This window comes from Schistocerca serialis, chromosome 2, assembly GCF_023864345.2.
Source record: "Schistocerca serialis cubense isolate TAMUIC-IGC-003099 chromosome 2, iqSchSeri2.2, whole genome shotgun sequence".
In the NCBI taxonomy this organism is placed as follows: Eukaryota; Metazoa; Arthropoda; class Insecta; order Orthoptera; family Acrididae; genus Schistocerca; species Schistocerca serialis.
This window is the reverse complement of record NC_064639.1, coordinates 802,755,185-802,777,780: the sequence shown is the minus strand read 5'-3', so window position 1 is coordinate 802,777,780 and position 22,596 is coordinate 802,755,185. Positions and strand designations below refer to the sequence as shown.

The window sequence follows — 22,596 nt, the reverse complement described above, 5'->3', positions numbered from 1 at the left end:
ACGTTTTGTGAGCTCCTCTCAAGTGCACAGACTTGAGTCAAAGGTTGCACTGTCATGGAGAAGTAGTAGTTCGTTTGCAGATTTGTGGCAACTAACATGCTGAATTCGTTTCTTCAATTTCTTGGGTAACACATTACAGTTCATAGTTGATCATTGCACCACGAAGGATGACACCAAACAGAATAACCCCTTCAAAGTGCCAGAAGATCATCACAGTGAATTTACTGGCTGAAGGTGCGACTTTGAACTATTTCTTTGGAGGCAAGGTGGTGTGCTGCCACTCGGCTGTATTCAACAAATCATGTAGCGCTCAGCCGTAAAACGCGTAAGCAATACTGCACACATGGCCCTTTGGTGCCCTTATTGGTCTTCTGGTAGTTGGCAAGCAACACAGTGGGCAGACATCCTTTGAGTACCTTAGCTGGTGGGTTAGTGTGTCACCACTACCAGCAGAGATGTCCAGTCAAGCAGCAAGTTGTTTGATTGTGATTAGTTGATCATCTCAAATGAGCATGTTCCTAAATTGTAGGAGGCACAGCTGTGTGCAGCCAACAGGCATGTGGGAGATCAGGTAGGTTTGTGTGACCTTTTTGTAATGATGACAGACGACTTGCCCAACAACTCATCATGCTTTTGTTCCCTGCCAGGTCTTAGTAGAAATTGTGCAAGTGCTTGTGGATATCTGTGATGTTCTATTTTTCCTCCAAAAGAAACTCGATGGCAGCTATCTGCTTGGATCAAACCTCTGTTGCAAATGCCATTCTGAGGCTACATATAGCGCGACCACCTATCGGAACTTTGTTAAACTGTAGGGGCTGAAGTGAAATATTGCACGATATCCCACAACAAATTCCTCATTTTTTCAGCCAAAACTGGGTGAGAAAAAAGTGTCGCATTACTTATTGAACACCCTTCCTAATTTCATTGGACAGTGCAGCTAGTCACAGACAGGAAAGAAATGATTGCCTTTGAGTTCATCAGTGAACTGTTCAACAAAGAGATCAGGGTCCATATTGAAAAATTAATTGCAAATCCTACTAGCTAATGATGTCACCTGGTTTCAGTGGACAGAAATTTAGTTTTATTAAAAGTTTGGTAAGAACTGTGTTAGAGACTTATTATATACATATACATCTATGTGCCTGGCAGAGGGTTCATCAAGCCACCTTCAAGGGGACTGTCAAACAGCTTGCAGGAGAAAAGAACACTTCAGTCTTTCTGTGTAGCTTTGTTTTCATCTTTTTTATTACAATGATCATTTCTCCTTATGTAGGCACATGCCAACAATATATTTTTGAATTCAGAGGATGAATTTGGTGATTCAAATTTTGTGAAAAGATCCTGCAGCAATGTCATAAGCATTCCTTCTTCAGAAACTGTGTAGGTAAATGTAAAACTAATTTATAGAGCCATGGTTGTGTTCATGGCTCAGTTGACCCCCAACTTTCACACAAGAGCTGTTCATAGAATTTGTTTACATGCACATAAAAAAGATTATTAGAATTGCTCCATATCAGACAGTCATCACTGAGGTATGTATCACCCCTGTTACTGCAACTTCAAAGTCTCTGTGCTATAAAGACCCTCATTATCTTATCTCTGGATTTTATATTCTGGAAACTGTAGGAGTGAGTAATGGTTGAGGAACCATAGTTACTGGGTATGTAAATTAGCCACTGTTGAACTGTGGCCAAAAGGAGAGTTGACTTCGTAGTGGCAAAACATGCTGCATGGCACAACATGCTAGAATACAGTGGCTGTTAAGCAGCTCATGCTATCTTGACACCCTTCACCCCTAATACCTGATACTCTGTATTACATACATGGAAATTTTCCTTACAACTCACCATTTGATCTTGAATCATGCTGGCCTCAGTCACTGCTAGTACCTGCCCCACACCCACATCCATCCCAGTTCCTATTCTACCCTCTACTTATTAGTGTACACTCACACCATTGACTTCTCAGTTTCCATTCCATCTGTGTAACTGCTCCTCTTATTACACTCCTCAATGCAACTGTGTATGACACACAATACGACATGCTTGCACCATGGCACCAGAGAGAGCTCTCCAGTGCCACTTCCATATTCCATCCACTTTCTAATCTCCCCCCCCCCCCCCCCCCAAATCAAGCTGTCTTCCACCATTTCTTCCAACTCTCCCCCTCCCCCTCACCCTCCATATCTCCTTTCTGCCCTTGCCCGTTATAAACCCTCACCTCAATCAAGCTGCAGTGCCTCTGTGTGTGTGTGTGTGTGTGTGTGTGTGTGTGTGTGTGTGTGTGTGTGTGTGTGTGGGCGCGCGCACGCTTCTCTAGTTAGCTTTGAAGGAGGACAACATATAGAAACCTAGCAGTGTTCATCTCCTTATCTGCCACTCAAACCTCAACTCTAAAGTGCACCTTTACTTGTTACAGTTTATATCCCACCCAGAACTTCCTATTACCATATCTATTCTGTATCATCATTCTGGTGCCAAATTTTTATTTGTTCTCATTTTACAGTCATTGAATGGTAAACAGATTTGTTCATCATGGAGTTTATTTTTTTAAAAAAAAAATCCTTAATCTGTAAATATTAAAACTCTTAAACAATTTTACAGCAATACAGCAGTGTGTTTACATGTATGTCTACTTTCAGTATGAAGCCATTCCTGAATCTCTGAAGAATATGTTGCTAGTCATGGATTCTGCTGGAGTATTTTCTGCTTCTGATGGATACTCACAGTTATGGAATTTGACATGGGACCATATAAATAAGTTCTTACCTACACTGAAAGAAGAACTCTTTAAATCGCATCCGTCAGGTATGATGATAACAGTTCATTGCATTCAGTGTGTATGATAATCAGAAGCTTTTCTCCCTTGCTGTTACACTGCATTTAATGGAGAATACCACTGAAGGGAGACAAAACTTGTGGTGTCATTGGTGGTAGTGGTATGAATGAAAAGGTATGTTGAAAAAGAATCAACTATAGCCTAAATAAAATTACCTGCTACTTGACATCTCACATCTTGGAACCTAGTTCTCCCAGTTAGAGCTGCCATTGTCACGCATGAACTGTCTGCTGTAGCCTGTATTTCACAATAAAGCATCAGCTGACTCATAGTTTTAAAGTAGTGCAGTGTACCCATGTAATCCATAATCTAGCACATTCTGCAGCCCTTTTAGTTGTTGCCCACGACGGCAGTCCATTTCCGGCTGTCAGTTGTGCAGCTGACAGCAACATAGCAGTGCAATAGTGTCTTGTGGCAAACAATAAATAACAAGTAGTTTTACTCAGTTTGTGGAGCAGGGATGACTAATACACAAACCTAAAAGTATGGTTGAACCTGAAACTGTTTGAAAAAAATTTTAACGTCTCCTTCAGGGTGAGGAAGAGGGAAAGGACGGTGTAAGCAAAACAGTTATGCCAAATGATGAAGCAAGGGCAAAAAGATAGGATAAATGAGTGAGAAATAAATCCAAGTTACAAAATAAAGGGGTGTGTGTGGGGAGGGGGGGGGAGGGGGGGGGGGGATTGAGCTGAGAGCAATAAAATACATATTCTGATTATGGCATAATTGTAGAAATTTGCGTTGGAAATGAAAGCATTTATTTAGCCCTTCAATGACAATGAGCACTTTAACGGCTGTTCAGAAAACTACTGCTGCAGACTTCTTAGTTCTTGTGGGAAATAGTTCGTGGTGTGCTGGAAGTTAGTGGTGCAACCTAAAGTGTGCACCAGATGGATGCAGTTCCTCAGTTGTCATGCTGACCAAATTCAGTGTTTCCCACGTAAAGGTCACAGGCTGTTACAGAGTCACATAGGTAAGCTATGGTAGTGTTGGATGTTAAATGACTTTGACATGCAATGTGTCGTAATCCCATTCAAAGGAGATAAAATAAACTATTTTAATGATTGAATGACAGGTCAACAGATTTCTTCAAAAATAAAATTTCTATCATCTTTTTATAACTGGTGAATTCTTGTTTTAATTACATTACATGAATAGATTTTTATTTATACCTGTAGCTTAAATTACTTTTGAACCAAAATGCTGTGATGGATGGATACATGGATGGATGGATGGGACTCGAATCAATCTTGATTGATAACATGACATTACGACACTTTTAGTTCCCTGTGTGGATATTATATCAGAGGCTGGTTATTACATACTTGAGTGAATTCCAGAAAAGGCAGGGTGTATATGACCCGGGACAACTGGGAGATCCGGGAAAAACCTGGGAATTGTTTAGAATTCTGGGAATTTTTCATTGTTTTAGTTTTCAGTGATTTTGACTGGTAAGAACCAATACTCTAACAAAGGATATTACTGTACCCCACTACTGCAGAATAATACTGCAGCAACAAAACATGAACGAGAGAAAAGAAAAACGAAAATAAAACTTAAGTTACAAAGAAAATGCGCCGTATACAATAATAAAACCGTGCTTATACAAGCGTCTGCCAACAGCAAAGTGTGTCAAAGGCTTTAGGAAGACTATGCAATACTTTATAACAACAAATTGCCTGTGATGAGTGTGACGTGAAAACTGTTGAATTTGATTCGTTTGAGCTGTTGCAGGCAGGCTCTTGAGCATGCACAATTGAGTCATGTATAAGTAATACCTTCTCCCACTTCTGGTTACAGAAGTGTGGCTGGGCACCAGTACTTAACATTGCCCCGGTCCGGAAATATAGTAAATCTGGGGCTGATGCACAGAGCAGACTGAGTTGAGGTGAGGAGTCTCCACGTGATCTGTGTTTACGTTCAGTGATTTTGTTGTTTCCTCTTCGTTTATTGCTCTCATGTTAAATGATAACAAAAGGGATTTTTGTAGCCGGGAGCTATCAAATGAATTAAAATATGTTCGCATAATTCTGGAAGGATAAAATATGTTGTTAGTTTCAGATATTATTTCCACCTTTCTGACAGTCAAGCATTAATTGCCTTACAGAACAATGAAATTATTTTTGCCGGTTTGCTATAGAGATTTGCTTAAAATTAATCTTTTCTGCTGTGGGAGTCAATGTATTTGAAATGAAGTGCTCAATTTCACACCATTGGCCAGTTTCAACTGTTCGCTACATTTCAAGTGCACGTATGGCATTATGCCATAATAAAGAACCAAACATGAGATAATACAGTACTGGTAATCCAAGAAAATTTACATACGAATGTGCATTTTAAGCCAAATTATGCCTTTTAGTATGCTTCACAAAATTCCGATGCTCTTGAAGTACCGTCTGATGTCTTGTTTCTTTTATAACATATGTAAGATCTTTCAATGTTTTACACGTACGAACATATGGGCTTCCTGAGTCACCGTGCGAGTGCGGTGACGCCTGTCATCTGGCACTCTCTTGCAACTGCTGAAACGAACCTATTTCTAACTGATCGCTGGAAAATATTGCGAATGGTGGTTTGAAAAGCGTTACATTCAAAGCAGATTTCCTTTAATGCAAGGTGAACTATGTGCGAGAATGTACAATGAATTTCTTAAATCACAAAGTGTTTGACTCTCATTTAAAAATCAACTCTTTGAGGGGAGACCATTTAGAAGAATTTCGAGCCCAGATGATCAGACATTTACGTTGTTATTAAACATTTTACTGACACGTTTGTGTGATGTGTCTTAAGGTGTAACACGCGCCAAAAAGATCAACATTATAGTGGAAACTTAGCTTCTCTTGCAGCTTATTAATCTTAGAGACCAGTATTATATGTGAATGCTATGTATATTAATTTAAACCATTAACTTTTCTTATTTGTGTGTGTGTGTGCTACTGAAGAGTGATCTTGCTATTGGCTTACTACATCACATGTCCTATGCTGCCATCAGCTGGGGAGACCATGTGACATGACAGGGTGTATACGACCCGGAACAACCGGGAAAAACTGGGAATTTTTTAGAATTCTGGGAAATTTCCATTGTTTTAGTTTTCTGTTAAATTATTGTAATTTTGACTGGTAAGAACCGATACTCTAGCAAAGGATATTACTGTATCCCGCTATTGCAGAATACTACTTCAACAATAAAACATAAACGAGAGAAAAAAACGAAAATAACTTAAATTGCAAAGGAAATACGCCATATACGACGACGACGACACACAGTGCTCATGCAGGCATCTGCCAACAGCAAAATGTGTCAAAGGCTTTAGATAGATCGTGCAATGCTTCATAACAACAAATTGCCTCCGATGAGCGTGAAGTCATGACTGTTCACATTAGATTGGTTTTAGAGTTACGAGCGGGCTCATGCGCATGCACAGGTGAGTCGCGTTTGAGTTTTAGATTCTCCCGCTTCTGGCTCCAGGAATGTGGCTGTTGGCTGTGCAAGCAGTCGCAGCAAGCAGCTAGATGCTACCGGGAAAAGGGGGCACCAAATTCATATTCTTGAGGAAAAGAATGTGTTTCACAAAGCGCCTAGCACCCAGCGCACGTTTGTTTATCGATTATTCTTATGATTTTGAAACGCTTCCCTATTGGCTTTTGAATATTTTTTGAACACATTTTAAGTCGATTTCTGAATGAAACATAAGTTGATTTTTTAATGCGTGACGTCTCTGTCAGGAGAATCCTCGTCGCATCTAGAAATAAACTTTCCGCAGACAAAAGGGGACGGGGCTATACGAGCTGAATGGAGTAAAGCCGAGTGGATGAATGCCAATCGCTGTCTGATTATGTCATTGACTGGGTTTGCGAATGATCAGCCTTGCTATAATTACTAGCGAAATCTATAGATTCAGACTACCAGAATGGAAATAAATGACTGACAGGAATAACAGGTGAGAAACATTATGTATTATCTTCTCGGTGTATCCAAGAAAATGAAATTTTAACATGAAAATTTTTGGCCAGATCGCTATACTAGTAGGGATCAGTTGTACAGTCCCTGGCTAGCAGCCGCTTAAGTTCTATTTTGGAAGTAACGCGGAAAACGTGTTGTACGAACACGTAATAGCGCCTAACCTGAAAACAATCACGGAATAACTAAACCTGTGATTCTGGCAGGGTTAGTGAAGTTAATCGGCAAACAAATTTTGACATTGGAGGAATAGCTACAGAATTGGTGACCAGGAGATTGTTTCTTAGAACGAGGTTGGAGAAGAAACGGGGACATCACACAAATTATGGGAGAATAAGATGATTACAAATTTATATAAAAATTTTGTAATACTGCTTTTCGATCTCATGCTTGAGAACTGGAGCGTATGAATGAAATGTGAAACTATTTCCTAACATAAAGCATTTTGCTTGTAGTAGGCCTAATAGGCATTTGATATTGGTACTAAGTGAGTTATAGTCTGTCTTGTTATAAAAATGGCCATTTGTCTCGTTTATTTGGTGTGTGTTACAAAATTGCTGCAATATTAGAAAGGCCTATTTTGTTTTATCTAGCAGACAGTGACTAAATAGACGTAATCAGTTCGAGAAACCACACCAGTCTTGGGTATTACTTGTGTTAACAGCTTTTTCAGTATTAGATAACGATATTTCGATTTTTCATGTAGCAAAACGTTTGACGAGCTTTGATGAGGTAATAGATTCTTTCGCAGAAAGGAAAGCATGCCATGTAAAGCTGTAGCAAGATTAGAGAGGAAAAAAATGCCAGGAGCTAAGGATTGAAGAAATGTGTAATTTTTTGCTAATCTCTTGTCTTTATTGGTTTTATGTATCCTATATTTAATTTTATATCAAACAAAACAGCAAGTTATCAGCTAATAGGCAATAAAGAGTGCAAATTTTCTGAAAAGTTCTTGTTCTCCTGATTACAAATAATCCCATCCGCTATTAATTGCGAGATTTTTTAAAAAGAGGAGCAGGCTGTCAAACGGGCCGACTGGGAGCAGGAGAGGCACCATAGGACATTTAAATATTTCTACTGTCCTGAATATAGTTTGATGGCATCCATTACAAAATATACAAGTTTCAATTCCACAGAGCGAAATACAGTGATGTGCAGTAGAAGAATGCTTCACAAAGTAGCATGGCACTGCACTATGGCACACTTAAGACCAAATAATGTCTTAACATTTCCTTGAACACATATGTTTTATGTTTCAGACTTTTCAGAAAGATATGCGCTACAAGATGAACATATTTTTGAAAATTCGATATTTTTAGTATTAACCTGGTTTGCAAATATCGTAGATCCGGGGCTCATGCGCAGAGCAGTCTGAGTTATAGTGGGTAGTCTCCACGTGCCCCGTATTGACATTTAGTGATTTTGCTGTTTCCCCCTCGTTTACTCTCACGTCAAACGAAAACAAAACTGATATCTGTGGCCGGGAGCTATCAGGTCAATTAAAATGCATTCACATAACTACAGAAGGCTAAAATATGTCATTAGTTTCAGATTTTTTTTGTTTCCACTTTTCTGACAGTCAAGCATTAATTGCCTTGCGGAACAATGAAGTTCTTTTTGTCTGTTTGCTAAAGAAATTTGACTTTTATAAACTTTTTCCACAGAGGCAGTCAATGTATTTGAAACGAAATGTTTAATTCCACGGTACTGGCTAGTTTAAACTGTTCGCTGCATTTCAAGTGCACGTTTTCATCTTCTAGCATATATGGCATTTTGCCATAATAAAGAACCAAACAGGATATAATATAGTACTCGTACTCCAAGAAAATTTACATTCCGAAAACCATACTGAAGAACTTAGTATCAGGTCGAGGTCTATTTCATTGGGAATCTGGACATATGAATGTGCACTTCAAATATGCACTTTAAATGTGCACATTTTAATATGGGTCACGAAATTCCGATGCTCTTGGAGTATCCTCTGATCTCTTGTTTCTTTTATGACATAATGTATGACCTTCTAATATTTTACACCTACGTAAATACGGGCTTCCTACGTCATGATAGCTGCGAAAGCGCGGTGTCGCCTGTTATCTGCGCTCTCCGGCGACTAACAGCTTGCGTGAAAATATTGCGAATGTTGGTTTGAAAAGAGTTACTTTCAAAGTAAGTATCCTTTTACGTAAGTTGAACTATGCGTGAGAATGTACCATGAATTTATTAAATCACAGAGCGTTTGACTCTCGTTTAAAAATTAACTCTTTGATGATGAGCGATTTAGAAGAATTTCGAACCCTGAAGATCAGACATTTATGTCATTATTAAAAATGTTAATGGCGCATTTGTGTGATATATATTACGCGTAACACGCGAAAAAGAGATCAATATTTTATGCGAATGCTTAGCTTCTCTTGCAGCTTATTAACCTTAGAGATCAATATTATATGTGAAAGCTTTGCTTTTATTGTAGCAACACTATGTATATTAATTTAAACTATTAACTGTCCCTGTTTGTGTGTTCGTGTTACTTAACAGTGATGTTGCTGTTGGCTGACTACACCACGTGTCCTATGCTTTGAATATCCGCTGCCATTGGCTGGCGAGATCACGTGGCATGAGCTATGACTGGCTTACAAACGCGCATTGCAATCTCGATTTCAATGATTCCGAAAGTAACATGCGGTGTTTTGTGGGATTCCAATGTATACTTCCGTAATACGAAAATACGCAGCGTACATATTGCTGCACATCAAAGATATTTCCGAAACGTGTCTTTTTCCCTGAGTTTCGTTTTCTAAAGTGTCGGGAAATTCTACGTCCATGTATAAAGCTATAACCATTCAAAGGATTGATAAGGGAAAATATACTGTCACTTAACACGGAAAACGCGTTTTCACCCGGGAGAAAGTGTATTTTTAACCGGGAAATCCGGGAATTTTTTTTCCTTGTCCCCGTATACACCCTGCATGAGCTATGTCTGTCTTACAAAAGCGCATTGCAATCTCGATTTCAATGTTTTGGAAAGTAACATGTGGTGTTAGGTGGAATTCAAATTTATGCCTTCGTAATACGAAAATATGCAGCATACATGTTGCTGCACATCAAAGGTCTTTCAAAAAATGTTTTTCCCCCCTGAGTTTCATTTTATAAGGTGCCGGGGAATTCTACTCCGGTAGATAAAATCATAAACATTCAAAGGATTGATGAGTTTTACTGTGCCGAGGAAGAGTATACTGTCACCTAACACGGAAAAAGTATATTTTTGCCCTGGAGAAAGTGTATTTTTAACCGGGAAATCCGGGAATTTTTTTTCTTGTCCACGTATACACCCTGACAGGAAATGTATGTTTGGTATAATTTGCTCTTGTTAAGTTTATGTTATCTTCTGTTTTCTTTCCATTTCTGTATAGTTTTCTATCTCTCAGAAAAAAACTGGAACATTCGTTTAGAGAACACTTGACTGAAAACTGATATGCACTTAGCTAACACTTGTTCAAGCTGGAAGCATGCAAGGGATAATAAGTCCCTGCAGTTGCGCTATTCATCTGTGTCCTCGGTGGCTCAGATGGATAGAGCGTCTGCCATGTAAGCAGGAGATCCCGGGTTCGAGTTCCGGTCGGGGCACACATTTTCAGCTGTCCACATCGAGGTATATCAACAACACCTGTCGGCAGCTGAGGTTGTCAGTTAGTCATCATTTATTCCAGGGAAAAGCTGCACAGTCATCAACAGTAACTGTTCTTTCGAGAACAAGTTACTGTCTTCGTATACTTGTTCAAGCATTGTGGAGAAAGTTGTGTATCAGTCAGCATGTTTAATTTGCAATAGGTTTCCAGCAGAACTGGAAAAGTTGAGTGATAAACCCTAAATAGTCAGATATAATTAGCAGAGTTTCCTTTCTTTTCAGAAATAATTTGCTAATAATACATGTACATCCTTTCAGCATAATAAACACATCCAGAATGAGATTTTCACTCTGCAGTGGAGTGTGCGCTGATATGAAACTTCCTGGCAGATTAAAACTGTGTGCCCGACCGAGACTTGAACTCGGGACCTTTGCCTTTCGCGGGCAAGCGCTCTACCATCTGAGCTACCGAAGCACAACTCAAGCCCGGTACTCACAGCTTTACTTCTGCCAGTATCCTGTCTCCTACCTTCCAGACTTTACAGACAGGATACTGGCAGAAGTAAAGCTGTGAGTACCGGGCGTGAGTTGTGCTTCGGTAGCTCAGATGGTAGAGCGCTTGCCCGCGAAAGGCAAAGGTCCCGAGTTCAAGTCTCGGTCGGGCACACAGTTTTAATCTGCCAGGAAGTTTCATATCAGCGCACACTCCGCTGCAGAGTGAAAATCTCATTCTGGAAACATCCCCCAGGCTGTAGCTAAGCCATGTCTCCGCAATATCCTTTCTTTCAGGAGTGCTAGTTCTGCTTGGTTCGCAGAAGAGCTTCTGTAAAGTTTGGAAGGTACAAGACAGGATACTGGCAGAAGTAAAGCTGTGAATACGGGGTGTGTGTCGTGCTTCGGTAGCTCAGATGGTAGAGCACTTGCCCGCGAAAGGCAAAGTTCCCGAGTTCGAGTCTCGGTCGGGCACACAGTTTTAATCTGCCAGGAAGTTTCATAATAAACACATGTTCACATCGAGTAAAACACAAAAATATCTTTTATTATCAACACATTATAAGTGTCATCATTTATTACAGTAATTAGCACTTCTTTCTTTTAAAGGCTGAAGCCTCGATATTAAAAAAAAAAAATTAGTGTTACTTGCTGTGAAGACAAATGTAGTTGTTGGTTCCTTGAGGAAAATAAATCGTCAGTCACAGGAGGTTGAAATTTAAGTATGTAAAGGAAAGTCTTACAGCTAGTCTCTCTGCCTTTCAGCAGACAGTATTTAAAATTGATAAAAATGAAAAAAAAATTTCAAGTACAGTTATAAAAGAGTGTAAGTGTTAAATAACAATAGTGTTTGTTTCCATTAACCGTAGACGTGCCGTTGACGTATTGTTTTTAAGGTATGGTTATTATTTTTAGCACATTACCACAGCTTTCCATATATTTGGCATTGGTTGTGATTTTCCAGTGTTTGTTTTCAACATATCATAGTCTTAGTCTACTGTTGCTCGGTGATGTATTATATGTTCCTTGGGCACACACAAACTATTCAGTTCCTTGAAGTAGTTAAAACTGTTATGTGTAAAGTATTATTTATTATTATATTTTAATGTGTTCTTGATTCACATTTTCTTGGGATTCATTATTTCTTTAATGCTTTCATTTGTGAATTTTTTTATAAAAATTCATTCTATGGCAAAGTAGCTTTCTCTCACATTTTCTTAAAGAAACAAGTAAATTAATAAATAAAAAATAAGGTGAGGACATGTCTCCTCCAATAGAGATTACAATGCTTGAGAGAAGAGCTGCACTGACGTGGTTTTAGTGATCCACATTTACACTTGTTGTTCGGTTGTACTCGCAGGTGACTAAAGTCTTATCAGATGTTGCTCACTGTTGCTGCACATGATACTGTCGGTTGTGACACACACAGACTATTATTACTTAAACCGTGTTGTTCTGAAATTTATGTTGCAATATGTGGAGAATTTTCAAGGACTAACAACTTTAGAGAATGACATGTTGGGGACAGAAATCGAAGCAAATTTGTGTCAAACACTCCTAATGAATCTTGGTCAGCCATCCAAGAACATTTGCAGCAAATTGAAAAGACAAACAGAGCTAAGTGATCCACGACAGGCAGCTTATTGCTTCGGCAGCATAATACGGAAGCAGGTTTTTGATTGCTTGATCACTGGAGATGAAAAGTGGGTTTTCTATGATAACCTAAAATGTAAAAGGCAGTAGCTGTCTCCAAATGAATCGCCGCAAAGCTCAGCTAAGCTAGATTTACACTCCAAAAACATACTTTTGTGTGTTTGGTGGAGTATTTGCTGGGACATTTGCTTGGAGGTGTTGAAAAATGGACAAACTGTGAATGCAGACATTTACTGTGAACAGTTTGATAGAGTAAATAAATCTTTAATGGAAAAGTAGCCAGCAATTGTAAACAAAAAAAAGATGCTATTCTGCAACATGAAAATGCAAAAGCACATTGCACTAGACAAATCCTGGCTAAAAGTAATGTATTGTGGTGGAAGGTATAGTCATACCCACTTTACTGCCCGATATTGTGCAATCTGATTTCTATTTATTACAATTGGTACAAATGTTGCAAGTGGCCAAGTCCCATCTCCAGATATTTTGCTCAAAAAACAAAAATTGATTTTTATCACTCCAGCACTGAGAACTTGCATGTTAGATGGCTAAAGGTGGTTGACAAAGAGGGTGATTACATCATTATTAAAAATGAAACTTGTTAACAATTTACCTATTTTAATTTAACATATAAAAATAACAATGTTTTCTTTTCCTCTAATACATTTTGATAGTTGAAGAACTCGTATAGGTGGAGGTAGGGGGATGCATTGAGCATGTCATACAGTGGGGACAGCTGCAAGGGTTGGAGTCGGAGTCGTAGCATAGGGAAATAGGCGCAGAAGGATTATTGTGTCTGACCAAGATCCTGTGAGGACTGGGAGGGCCACAAAACAGTATTGTATGTATGGGGAGCAAAATCATTTCAGGAAATGATTTTATGAAGCACCGGCCTTGTTGAAGTAGATGATTCATAGGAGGTGAGTCCAGAAAGTAAGTAACATTCTGGAAAAAACTCAAAAACATTTGATCAACAAAAAACTTATTTTTGCAAGACTGAGCATTTCTTAAACTTACTTTTCTACATAGCTGCCACCATTGTTCAGACATTCGTAATAGCTGGAAACCAAACTTCTCTGTGCCCTCTTCATAGATAGATACTGCCAGTGAAGACAGCCACTGATGAACATCGTTTTTATTTTTCCCTTCCAAAGCGCCTTTCTCCAAACTCATGCTTAAAGTTCACGAACAAATAGTTGTCAGAAGGTGTGTGATCAGGACTCTGTGGTGGGTGCCCAAACTGCTCCCAACCAAACTATTGAATAAGATTTTGAATGACACCAGCAGAATGGGGACGTGCATTGTCATTAAACAACAAAATGCTCCCTGCCGCTGTTGGATAAGCAGCTGCAGCAGCAAGTCATATACTCCTAGCTCACTCATTTGTTACATAGTTTAATCCGTAATTTCTTTGCGTGTTTGTGGTACTTGCATTGTTTAATTCATAAATTTCGGGCGTATTATAGTATTTGAGAGTTGTAGCATCGCGTTTTAGTACCTGAATAGTGTAAAATCGCGTAGTCTCCTTCCGCCGCTGAGCAGTGTGTCAGCAGTGCGCAAGTAGCAGCATTACTGCATTTACTAGGCAATCTTGTATTTTAATAACCGTTTAAATTTTGTGTCGATTTGTTTGCGCTCTCTGTAGATTAGTTCAGACGTCCTTTGCACAACAGTTTGTAGCATGGATAGGGACTGCAACTGCTGTGTTCGGATGCAGGCTGAGTTGGCATCCCTTCGCTCCCAGCTTCAGGCAGTGTTGGCTTCGGTCACACAGCTTGAGACTGTTGCCAATGGGCATCACTGTGGGGTCTGGATGGGGGTTTGTCGGGGACGGCCAGCTCGTCCCACGCATCCCCCGATCGGACTACGACTCTGGTTGCCCGGGATACTGCCCGCATTGAGGCTGATCCCTCACCTATTGTAGAGTGGGAGATCGTCTCAAGGTGTGGCAGGGGGCGAAAGACATTCCAGAGGGCTGAACGGAAGGCCTCTCCAGTTCGTCTGACGAACCGGTTTCAGGCTCTGTCTCAGGCTGATACTGATCTTCGGCCTGACATGGCTGCTTGCCTGTTCCAGAGGTTGCCCCTCAGTCTGCAAGATCTGGGCGGTCGCAGAGGGTGGGCTTACTGGTAGTTGGGAGCTCCAACGTCAGGCGCGTAATGGGGCCCCTTAGGGATATGGCAGCAAGAGAGGGGAAGTAAACCAATGTGCACTCCGTGTGCATACCGGGGGGGAGTCATTCCAGATGTGGAAAGGGTCCTTCCGGATGCCATGAAGGGTACAGGGTGCACCCATCTGCAGGTGGTCGCTCATGTCGGCACCAATGATGTGTGTCGCTGTGGATTGGAGGAAACCCTCTCTGGCTTCTGGCGGCTATCTGATTTGGTGAAGACTGCCAGTCTCGCTATTGGGATGAAAACAGAGCTCACCATCTGCAGCATCGTCGACAGGACTGACTGTGGACCTTTGGTACAGAGCCGAGTGGAGGGTCTGAATCAGAGGCTGAGACGGTTCTGCGACTGTGTGGGCTGCAGATTCCTCGACTTGCGCCATAGGGTGGTGGGGTTTCGGGTTCCGCTGGATAGGTCAGGAGTCCACTACACGCAACAAGCGGCTACACGGGTAGCAGGGGTTGTGTGGCGTGGGCTGGGCGGTTTTTTAGGTTACATGACCTTGGGCAAGTACAGAAAGGGCAACAGCCTCAACGAGTGCGGGGCAAAGTCAGGACATATGGGGACCAAGCAGCAATCTGTATTGTAATTGTAAACTGTCGAAGCTGCGTTGGTAAAGTACCGGAACTTCAAGCGCTGATAGAAAGCACCGAAGCTGAAATCGTTACAGGTACAGAAAGCTGGCTGTAGCCAGAGATAAATTCTGCCGAAATTTTTACAAAGGTACAGACGGTGTTTAGAAAGGATAGATTGCATGCAACCGGTGGTGGAGTGTTCGTCGCTGTTAGTAGTAGTTTATCCTGTAGTGAAGTAGAAGTGGATAGTTCCTGTGAATTATTATGGGTGGAGGTTACACTCAACAACCGAGCTAGGTTAATAATTGGCTCCTTTTACCGACCTCCCGACTCAGCAGCATTAGTGGCAGAACAACTGAGAGGAAATTTGGAATACATCTCACATAAATTTTCTCAGCATGTTATAGTCTTAGGTGGATATTTCAATTTACCAGATATAGACTGGGACACTCAGATGTTTAGGACGGGTGGTAGGGACAGAGCATCGAGTGACATACTGAGTGCACTATCCGAAAATTACCTCGAGCAATTAAACAGAGAACCGACTCGTGGAGATAACATCTTGGACCTACTGATAATAAACAGACCTGAACTTTTTGACTCTGTATGTGCAGAACAGGGAATCAGTGATCATAAGGCTGTTGCAGCATCCCTGAATATGGAAGTTAATAGGAATATAAAAAAAGGGAGGAAGGTTTATCTGTTTAGCAAGAGTATTAGAAGCCAGATTTCAGACTACCTAACAGATCGAAACGAAAATTTCTGTTCTGACACTGACAATGTTGAGTGTTTATGGAAAAAGTTCAAGGCAATCGTAAAATGCATTTTAGACAGGTACGTGCCGAGTAAAACTGTGAGGGACTGGAAAAACCCACTGTGGTACAACAACAAAGTTAGGAAACTACTGCGAAAGCAAAGAGATCTTCACTCCAAGTTTAAACGCAGCCAAAACCTCTCAGACAAACAGAAGCTAAATGATGTCAAAGTTAGCATAAGGAGGGCTATGCGTGAAGCGTTCAATGAATTCGAAAGTAAAATTCTATGTACCGACTTGACAGAAAATCCTAGGAAGTTCTGGTCTTACGTTAAATCAGTAAGTGGCTCGAAACAGCATATCCAGACACTTTGGGATGATGATGGCATTGAAACAGAGGATGACACGTGTAAAGCTGAAATACTAAACATCTTTTTCCAAAGCTGTTTCACAGAGGAGGACCGCACTGCAGTTCCTTTTTTAAATCCTCGCACAAATGAAAAAATGGCTGACATCGAAATAAGTGTCCAAGGAATAGAAAAGCAACTGGAATCACTCAACAGAGGAAAGTCCACTGGACCTGACGGGATACCAATTCGATTCTACACAGAGTACGCGAAAGAACTTGCTCCCCTTCTAACAGCCATGTACCGCAAGTCTCTAGATGAACGGAAGGTTCCAAATGATTGGAGAAGAGCACAGGTAGTCCCAGTCTTCAAGAAGGGTCGTCGAGCAGATTCGCAAAACTATAGACCTATATCTCTGACGTCGATCTGTTGTAGAATTTTAGAACATGTTTTTTGCTCGAGTATCATGTCGTTTTTGGAAACCCAGAATCTACTATGTAGGAATCAACATGGATTCCGGAAACGGCGATCGTGTGAGACCCAACTCGCTTTATTTGTTCATGAGACCCAGAAAATATTAGATACAGGCTCCCAGGTAGATGCTATTTTTCTTGACTTCCGGAAGGCATTCGATACAGTTCCACACTGTCGCCTGATAAACAAAGTAAGAGCCTACGGAATATCAGACCAGCTGTGTGGCTGGATTGAAGAGTTTTTAGCAAACAGAACACAGGATGTTGTTATCAATGGGGAGACGTCTACAGACGTTAAAGTAACCTCTGGCGTGCCACAGGGGAGTGTTATGGGACCATTGCTTTTCACAATATATATAAATGACCTAGTAGATAGTGTCGGAAGTTCCATGCGGCTTTTCGCGGATGATGCTGTAGTATACAGAGAAGTTGCAGCATTAGAAAATTGCAGCGAAATGCAGGAAGATCTGCAGCGGATAGGCACTTGGTGCAGGGGGTGGCAACTGACCCTTAACATAGACAAATGTAATGTATTGCGAATACATAGAAAGAAGGATCATTTATTGTATGATTATATGATAGCGGAACAAACACTGGTAGTAGTTACTTCTGTAAAATATCTTGGAGTATGCGTGCGGAACAATTTGAACTGGAATGATCATATAAAATTAATTGTTGGTAAGGCGGGTACCAGGTTGAGATTCATTGGGAGAGTCCTTAGAAAATGTAGTCCATCAACAAAGGAGGTGGCTTACAAAACACTCGTTCGACCTATACTTGAGTATTGCTCATCAGTGTGGGATCCGTACCAGATCGGGTTGACGGAGGAGATAGAGAAGATCCAAAGAAGAGCGGCGCGTTTCGTCACAGGGTTATTTGGTAACCGTGATAGCGTTACGGAGATGTTTAACAAACTCAAGTGGCAGACTCTGCAAGAGAGGCGCTCTGCATCGCGGTGTAGCTTGCTCGCCAGGTTTCGAGAAGGTGCATTTCTGGATGAGGTATCGAATATATTGCTTCCCCCTACTTATACCTCCCGAGGAGATCACGAATGTAAAATTAGAGAGATTAGAGCGAGCATGGAGGCTTTCAGACAGTCGTTCTTCCCGCGAACCATATGCGACTGGAACAGGAAAGGGAGGTAATGACAGTGGCACATAAAGTGCCCTCCGCCACGCATCATTGGGTGGCTTGCGGAGTATAAATGTAGATGTAGGTAGAATGCCTTTTGAATTGCATGCTGAAGTTTTTTCAGCGTTTCACAGTAACATACTGCACGGGCGGTTTCACCTCTGGGGAGGAACTCCACGAATAGAATATCCTGTCTGTCCCAGAACACAGTGCACATAAATAATAATTCTTTTTGTGCTATATTGTGGAGGATTGTGAGTGGCTTAACTCAATCAGTTGTTTTGATTCTGGAATGACGTGACAAACCCAAGTTTCATTACTGGTCATAATTCTGTTTAAGAAATCATCTCTCTCATCACTGTATTGACTAAGAAATGTCAAAGCACTGCCAAGTCGCATCGTTTTGTGGGCATCTGTAATCACTTTTGGAACCCAGCAGGGACATAATTGCATATTACAGAACCGATTTCACAGTCGGCGGGCTTAGAGATTGTCGTAAACATTTTGAATGATCACTAACAAATGTCAACACAATCCAGCTGCAATGGGGCCAGTGGTAAGACAATGAACAAGAGAGTCAAGTGAGAATGGGCAGAACTGCGACACTACTGCTGCGGTGGCAGTAGAATGAAATTGTACTTACTTTCTGGACATACCTTGTACATTCATAGGCTATGACTTTCTGAAACATGCCCTGAAATGAGGTCCATTTTGTCTGACATTTTGCCCACGACATCTAGAAGAGCTTTTTTTTGCCCTCCTGATCTCCACAGTGCCCTGGTCAGACTCTATGCTCCTTCTGCAAATGTCTCTTTACCTCATGGCTCCTACTCCTGTGGCTGTCCCTGCTGTATGACTTGCCTGATGCACCCTCCTACCTCCATCTATATCAGCCCTGCAACTGGCAAAACATAGACTATCAAAGCAACCCTCTTGTGAAACAACACATATTTACCAGCTGTTATGTAAACTCTGTTTGACCTCCTACACTGGTATGTTTATCACAAAGTTTATGTTAAGGTGAATGGGCACAGACAGAGGGTATATACTGGTAACACAATATCCTGTTGCAGAACATGCTCTACAACATGACAGCCATGACATTCGTACCTCTTTCAGCACACATGCCATATGGATTCACCCACCTAACACCAATTTGTCAGAACTCCTCAGGTGGGAGCATGTTACGAACCGTACTTGGTTGTTATTTTCATTGATGGGACAAATAGTAAATTTCACCAACGTTGTGCCACCTGTGATTTCACTAAAATGGGCTAGTTAGAGAGTTATTTTCTGAAATTCTCTATATATTGCAATATAAATTTCAGAACAACACAGATAATAACAATCTGTGTGTTTCACATTAGAAATGTGTTGCCCACTACCTTTCCCACCCCTCCCATAGTGGTTTTCTGCTCCCACCAAACCTACACAATATACTTGTCCGTCCCTATACAACCTCTACTCCCAGCCCCTTACCTCGTGGCTCATCCCTGTAATAGAATAGACCTAGATGCAAGATCTGTTGCATAGATCCTCCCACCACTGCCTACTCCAGTCGGTCACAAACTTCACCTGTCCCATCAAAGGCAGGGCTACATGTGAAACCAGTCATGTGATCTACAAGCTAAGCTCCAACCATTGTGCTGCATTCTGTGAGAGCATGACAACCAAGCTGTCTGTCCTCATGAATGGCCACTGACAAACTGTGGCCAAGAAACAACTAGGCCACCCTGTTGCTGAGCACGCCACCCAGCATGACATTCTTCATTTCAATGACTGCTTCACAGCCTGTCCCATATGGATCCTTCCCACCAACACCAGCTTTTCGGAATTGCTCAGGTGGGAACTCTCGCTGCAATAAATTCTACATACCCATAACCCTCCTGGCCTCAACTTTTGTTTGTCGTGTGCCTTTAGCCCCTTCCCTGTTCCCATTCCAGCCCTATACAGCCCTCTATTCCACCAACGTGCTTTTTACCCCTCTCCTTTTCAGCTACCCCCCTACCCCTACCCTCCGTCTAACCTTCTGACTGCACCTTAGCTACCCTACTCACTCTCCACCTCATCCCTGCACACTCCCCAGCAGCACTTGCCCATCCCTCACCCCTAACCTGGTATCCCTCCCCCTCCCCGCCCTAGCCTCCTCCTTACCCCCACCCAGTTGCCCCTCCCATCGCACAGCTGCCACTGTTCGTAGTGTGGTTTCAGCTGCCAGAGACTGTGGTCGTGTGTGTGTATGTGTGTGTGTGTGTGTGTGTGTGTGTGTGTGGTTTTTTTCTATTTTTGACAAAGGCCTTGTCGGTGGAGGGCTTATTTTGTGACAGTCTTTTTGTTGTGCCTATCGCAGCATCTCCACTATGTATTGAGTGGCAACTGTCTGTCCTTTTCATAATATTGTTTCACAACTGACAGTCTGTAAAATGCAGGACAGTGAGCAAAATCTGATAAAACTTTAGTCACCTGCGGGTGCAAGTGAAGCATGAATGTAAATGCAAATCATTAAAACAATGTTAGTGCAGCTTCAAGCATTGTAATTTCTATTGAAGGAGACATATGTTGCCGAGGTTGTTTCAACTACACCTCAGAAGTTTTGATGGGAGGCCTTTACACATCATCCATACAGTTCTGATCTTTAAATGAAGAGTTGTACACCTGGCTACAATCATGGTTCTGTAGGCAGTCACAAACATTTATCCATGAAGGCACTGACCCTCTGGTCTCACAGAGGAGTAAACATATTAACACTTATCGTGATTACATTTGAAGTAATAAACAGTACATCAATTTTTTCGTCTGTCTCATTTTCATTTTGCTGCCCCTTGTAATTCAATGTTTCGTGTGTACCATACTCTTGGAAACTAAAAAGATGTGTTTGATACATACAGCCTAGTATCACGTTAGTTTAGAACCAATAAAAGTAAAAAGATATGTTACTTCATTCGCTATATACAATAAAACTCAATTACTTGTCTTGAATATTGACCCATCATGGAAGGGTTGGAAACAAACTAGCTAATAGTAAACAATATTTGTAGGTCACTGTCAATAAATATTTTAATTTCTGTCAAATGGGAACAAAGAGCATTAATAATGCTGAAAGCACTTAACTGAAGAATTGTTCTATTAGGGACAATGTTGATTTTCTATCAAGTAGGACTTGTTGAGGATGTCTAGAACCATTCATGCCCAGCTTTGGATCACTTCCCACAATGAGATCACCAGTGAGAGTTGAGAAGTTGAGCAATATGGTGGAGGAGGCACAGACAAATTGTTTTTTGATGTAGATACCTCCAGTTAATAAGATATAGAATAAACAATGAAATATTTATGAGCTTTGCAGGCAATCATTAGTATAAAAACATGCTGACAAATTGTATTTATGTCATTGGGAAAGATATTGTGTAACAGAATTAAAAGTAATGACTGTCACAGTAATGAAAGTTAACATACAGGAGGAAATGGGAAGACAACTGTGAAACACTGTAGATCATAATATTGACTCCTATATAAATATTGTTACATAGTAATGGTAATAAAGTCCAAATCAGGAAGCAGGCTTGTCCATGAAGTACAAAGCATAGTACTAAAAGCACTTTCATGACCAAGACCAACATACAGCCAAAACTGAACTGTATGGAGAGAGCTGCTATTTATACAGACATTGAATAAAACAGAACATGTAAACATTACAAGCTTAAGAAATTCTGAGGACCTTTCAGGAACAATAAACACTAAATAACAAATAATCTCTGGTGGTCTGGTTTGAACCGATGATGCACAATGCACCAGCCAATGACGCATTCCACTTTGCCATACAGCTCGTGGTAGGATATTCCTACTGTCTTTTACTAAGACAGTTGAGGTAAAATTAAGGCAAGATTGGGAGAAAGTGTGACTAACACCTTAGATTAAAAGATCTGGCGGCACGAAGAGGGAATCAGACTGACTGTAATTAAGAACAAAAATTACATTACCAACAATATTGTAAAATCCTCTTGCCAGTTACTAAAAAAAAGGCAAGATAAAACAAATTAAGTAGAAATTGTGCTCTAAGAATAAAGCAAAACAATCTGAAACAGTATTGTGTAGTGAACAGCTGAAATGAGTGAGATTGTTGACACTGAGTTTGCCAGATAAGTCGGGGTAGAAACAGGAAAGATGGGAATTTTACTCTCGTGAGTGTCTTAAGAAAGAAAAAAAAATCCAAATTCTCAAGAATGTTATAAAGCATCTTGAGAAGCATTGAACTATGTTGCCCTTTTGACCAGATATGAAAATCTGGAGTGCAGCTACTGAGTAAAGACATGACATAGTCTGCTTGTGTCTGTATATGTGCGGATGGATATCTGTGTGTGTGCGCGAATGTATACCTGTCCTTTTTTCCCCCTAAGGTAAGTCTTTCCGCTCCCAGGATTGGAATGACTCCTTACCCTCTCCCTTAAAAACCACATCCTTTCGTCTTTCCCTCTCCATCCCTCTTTCCTGACGAAGCAACCATTGGTTGCGAAAGCTAGAATTTCGTGTGTATGTATGTGTTTGTTTGTGTTTCTATCGACCTGCCAGCACTTTCGTA

At 40.9% G+C, this 22,596-nt stretch overlaps 1 protein-coding gene across 3 annotated transcripts in view; it reads left to right on the top strand.

Annotated features, from left to right (window-relative positions):
- The window catches only part of LOC126458048 (Golgi-specific brefeldin A-resistance guanine nucleotide exchange factor 1), a 317,427-nt gene that overhangs the window by 231,806 nt on the left and 63,025 nt on the right, over window positions 1-22,596 (top strand). For all 3 annotated transcript variants that reach the window (XM_050094843.1, XM_050094842.1, XM_050094841.1), the window contains exon 30: window positions 2,642-2,807. In XM_050094843.1, the coding sequence (XP_049950800.1) occupies window positions 2,642-2,807 (166 nt within the window). The remainder of the gene's footprint in view (window positions 1-2,641; window positions 2,808-22,596) is intronic.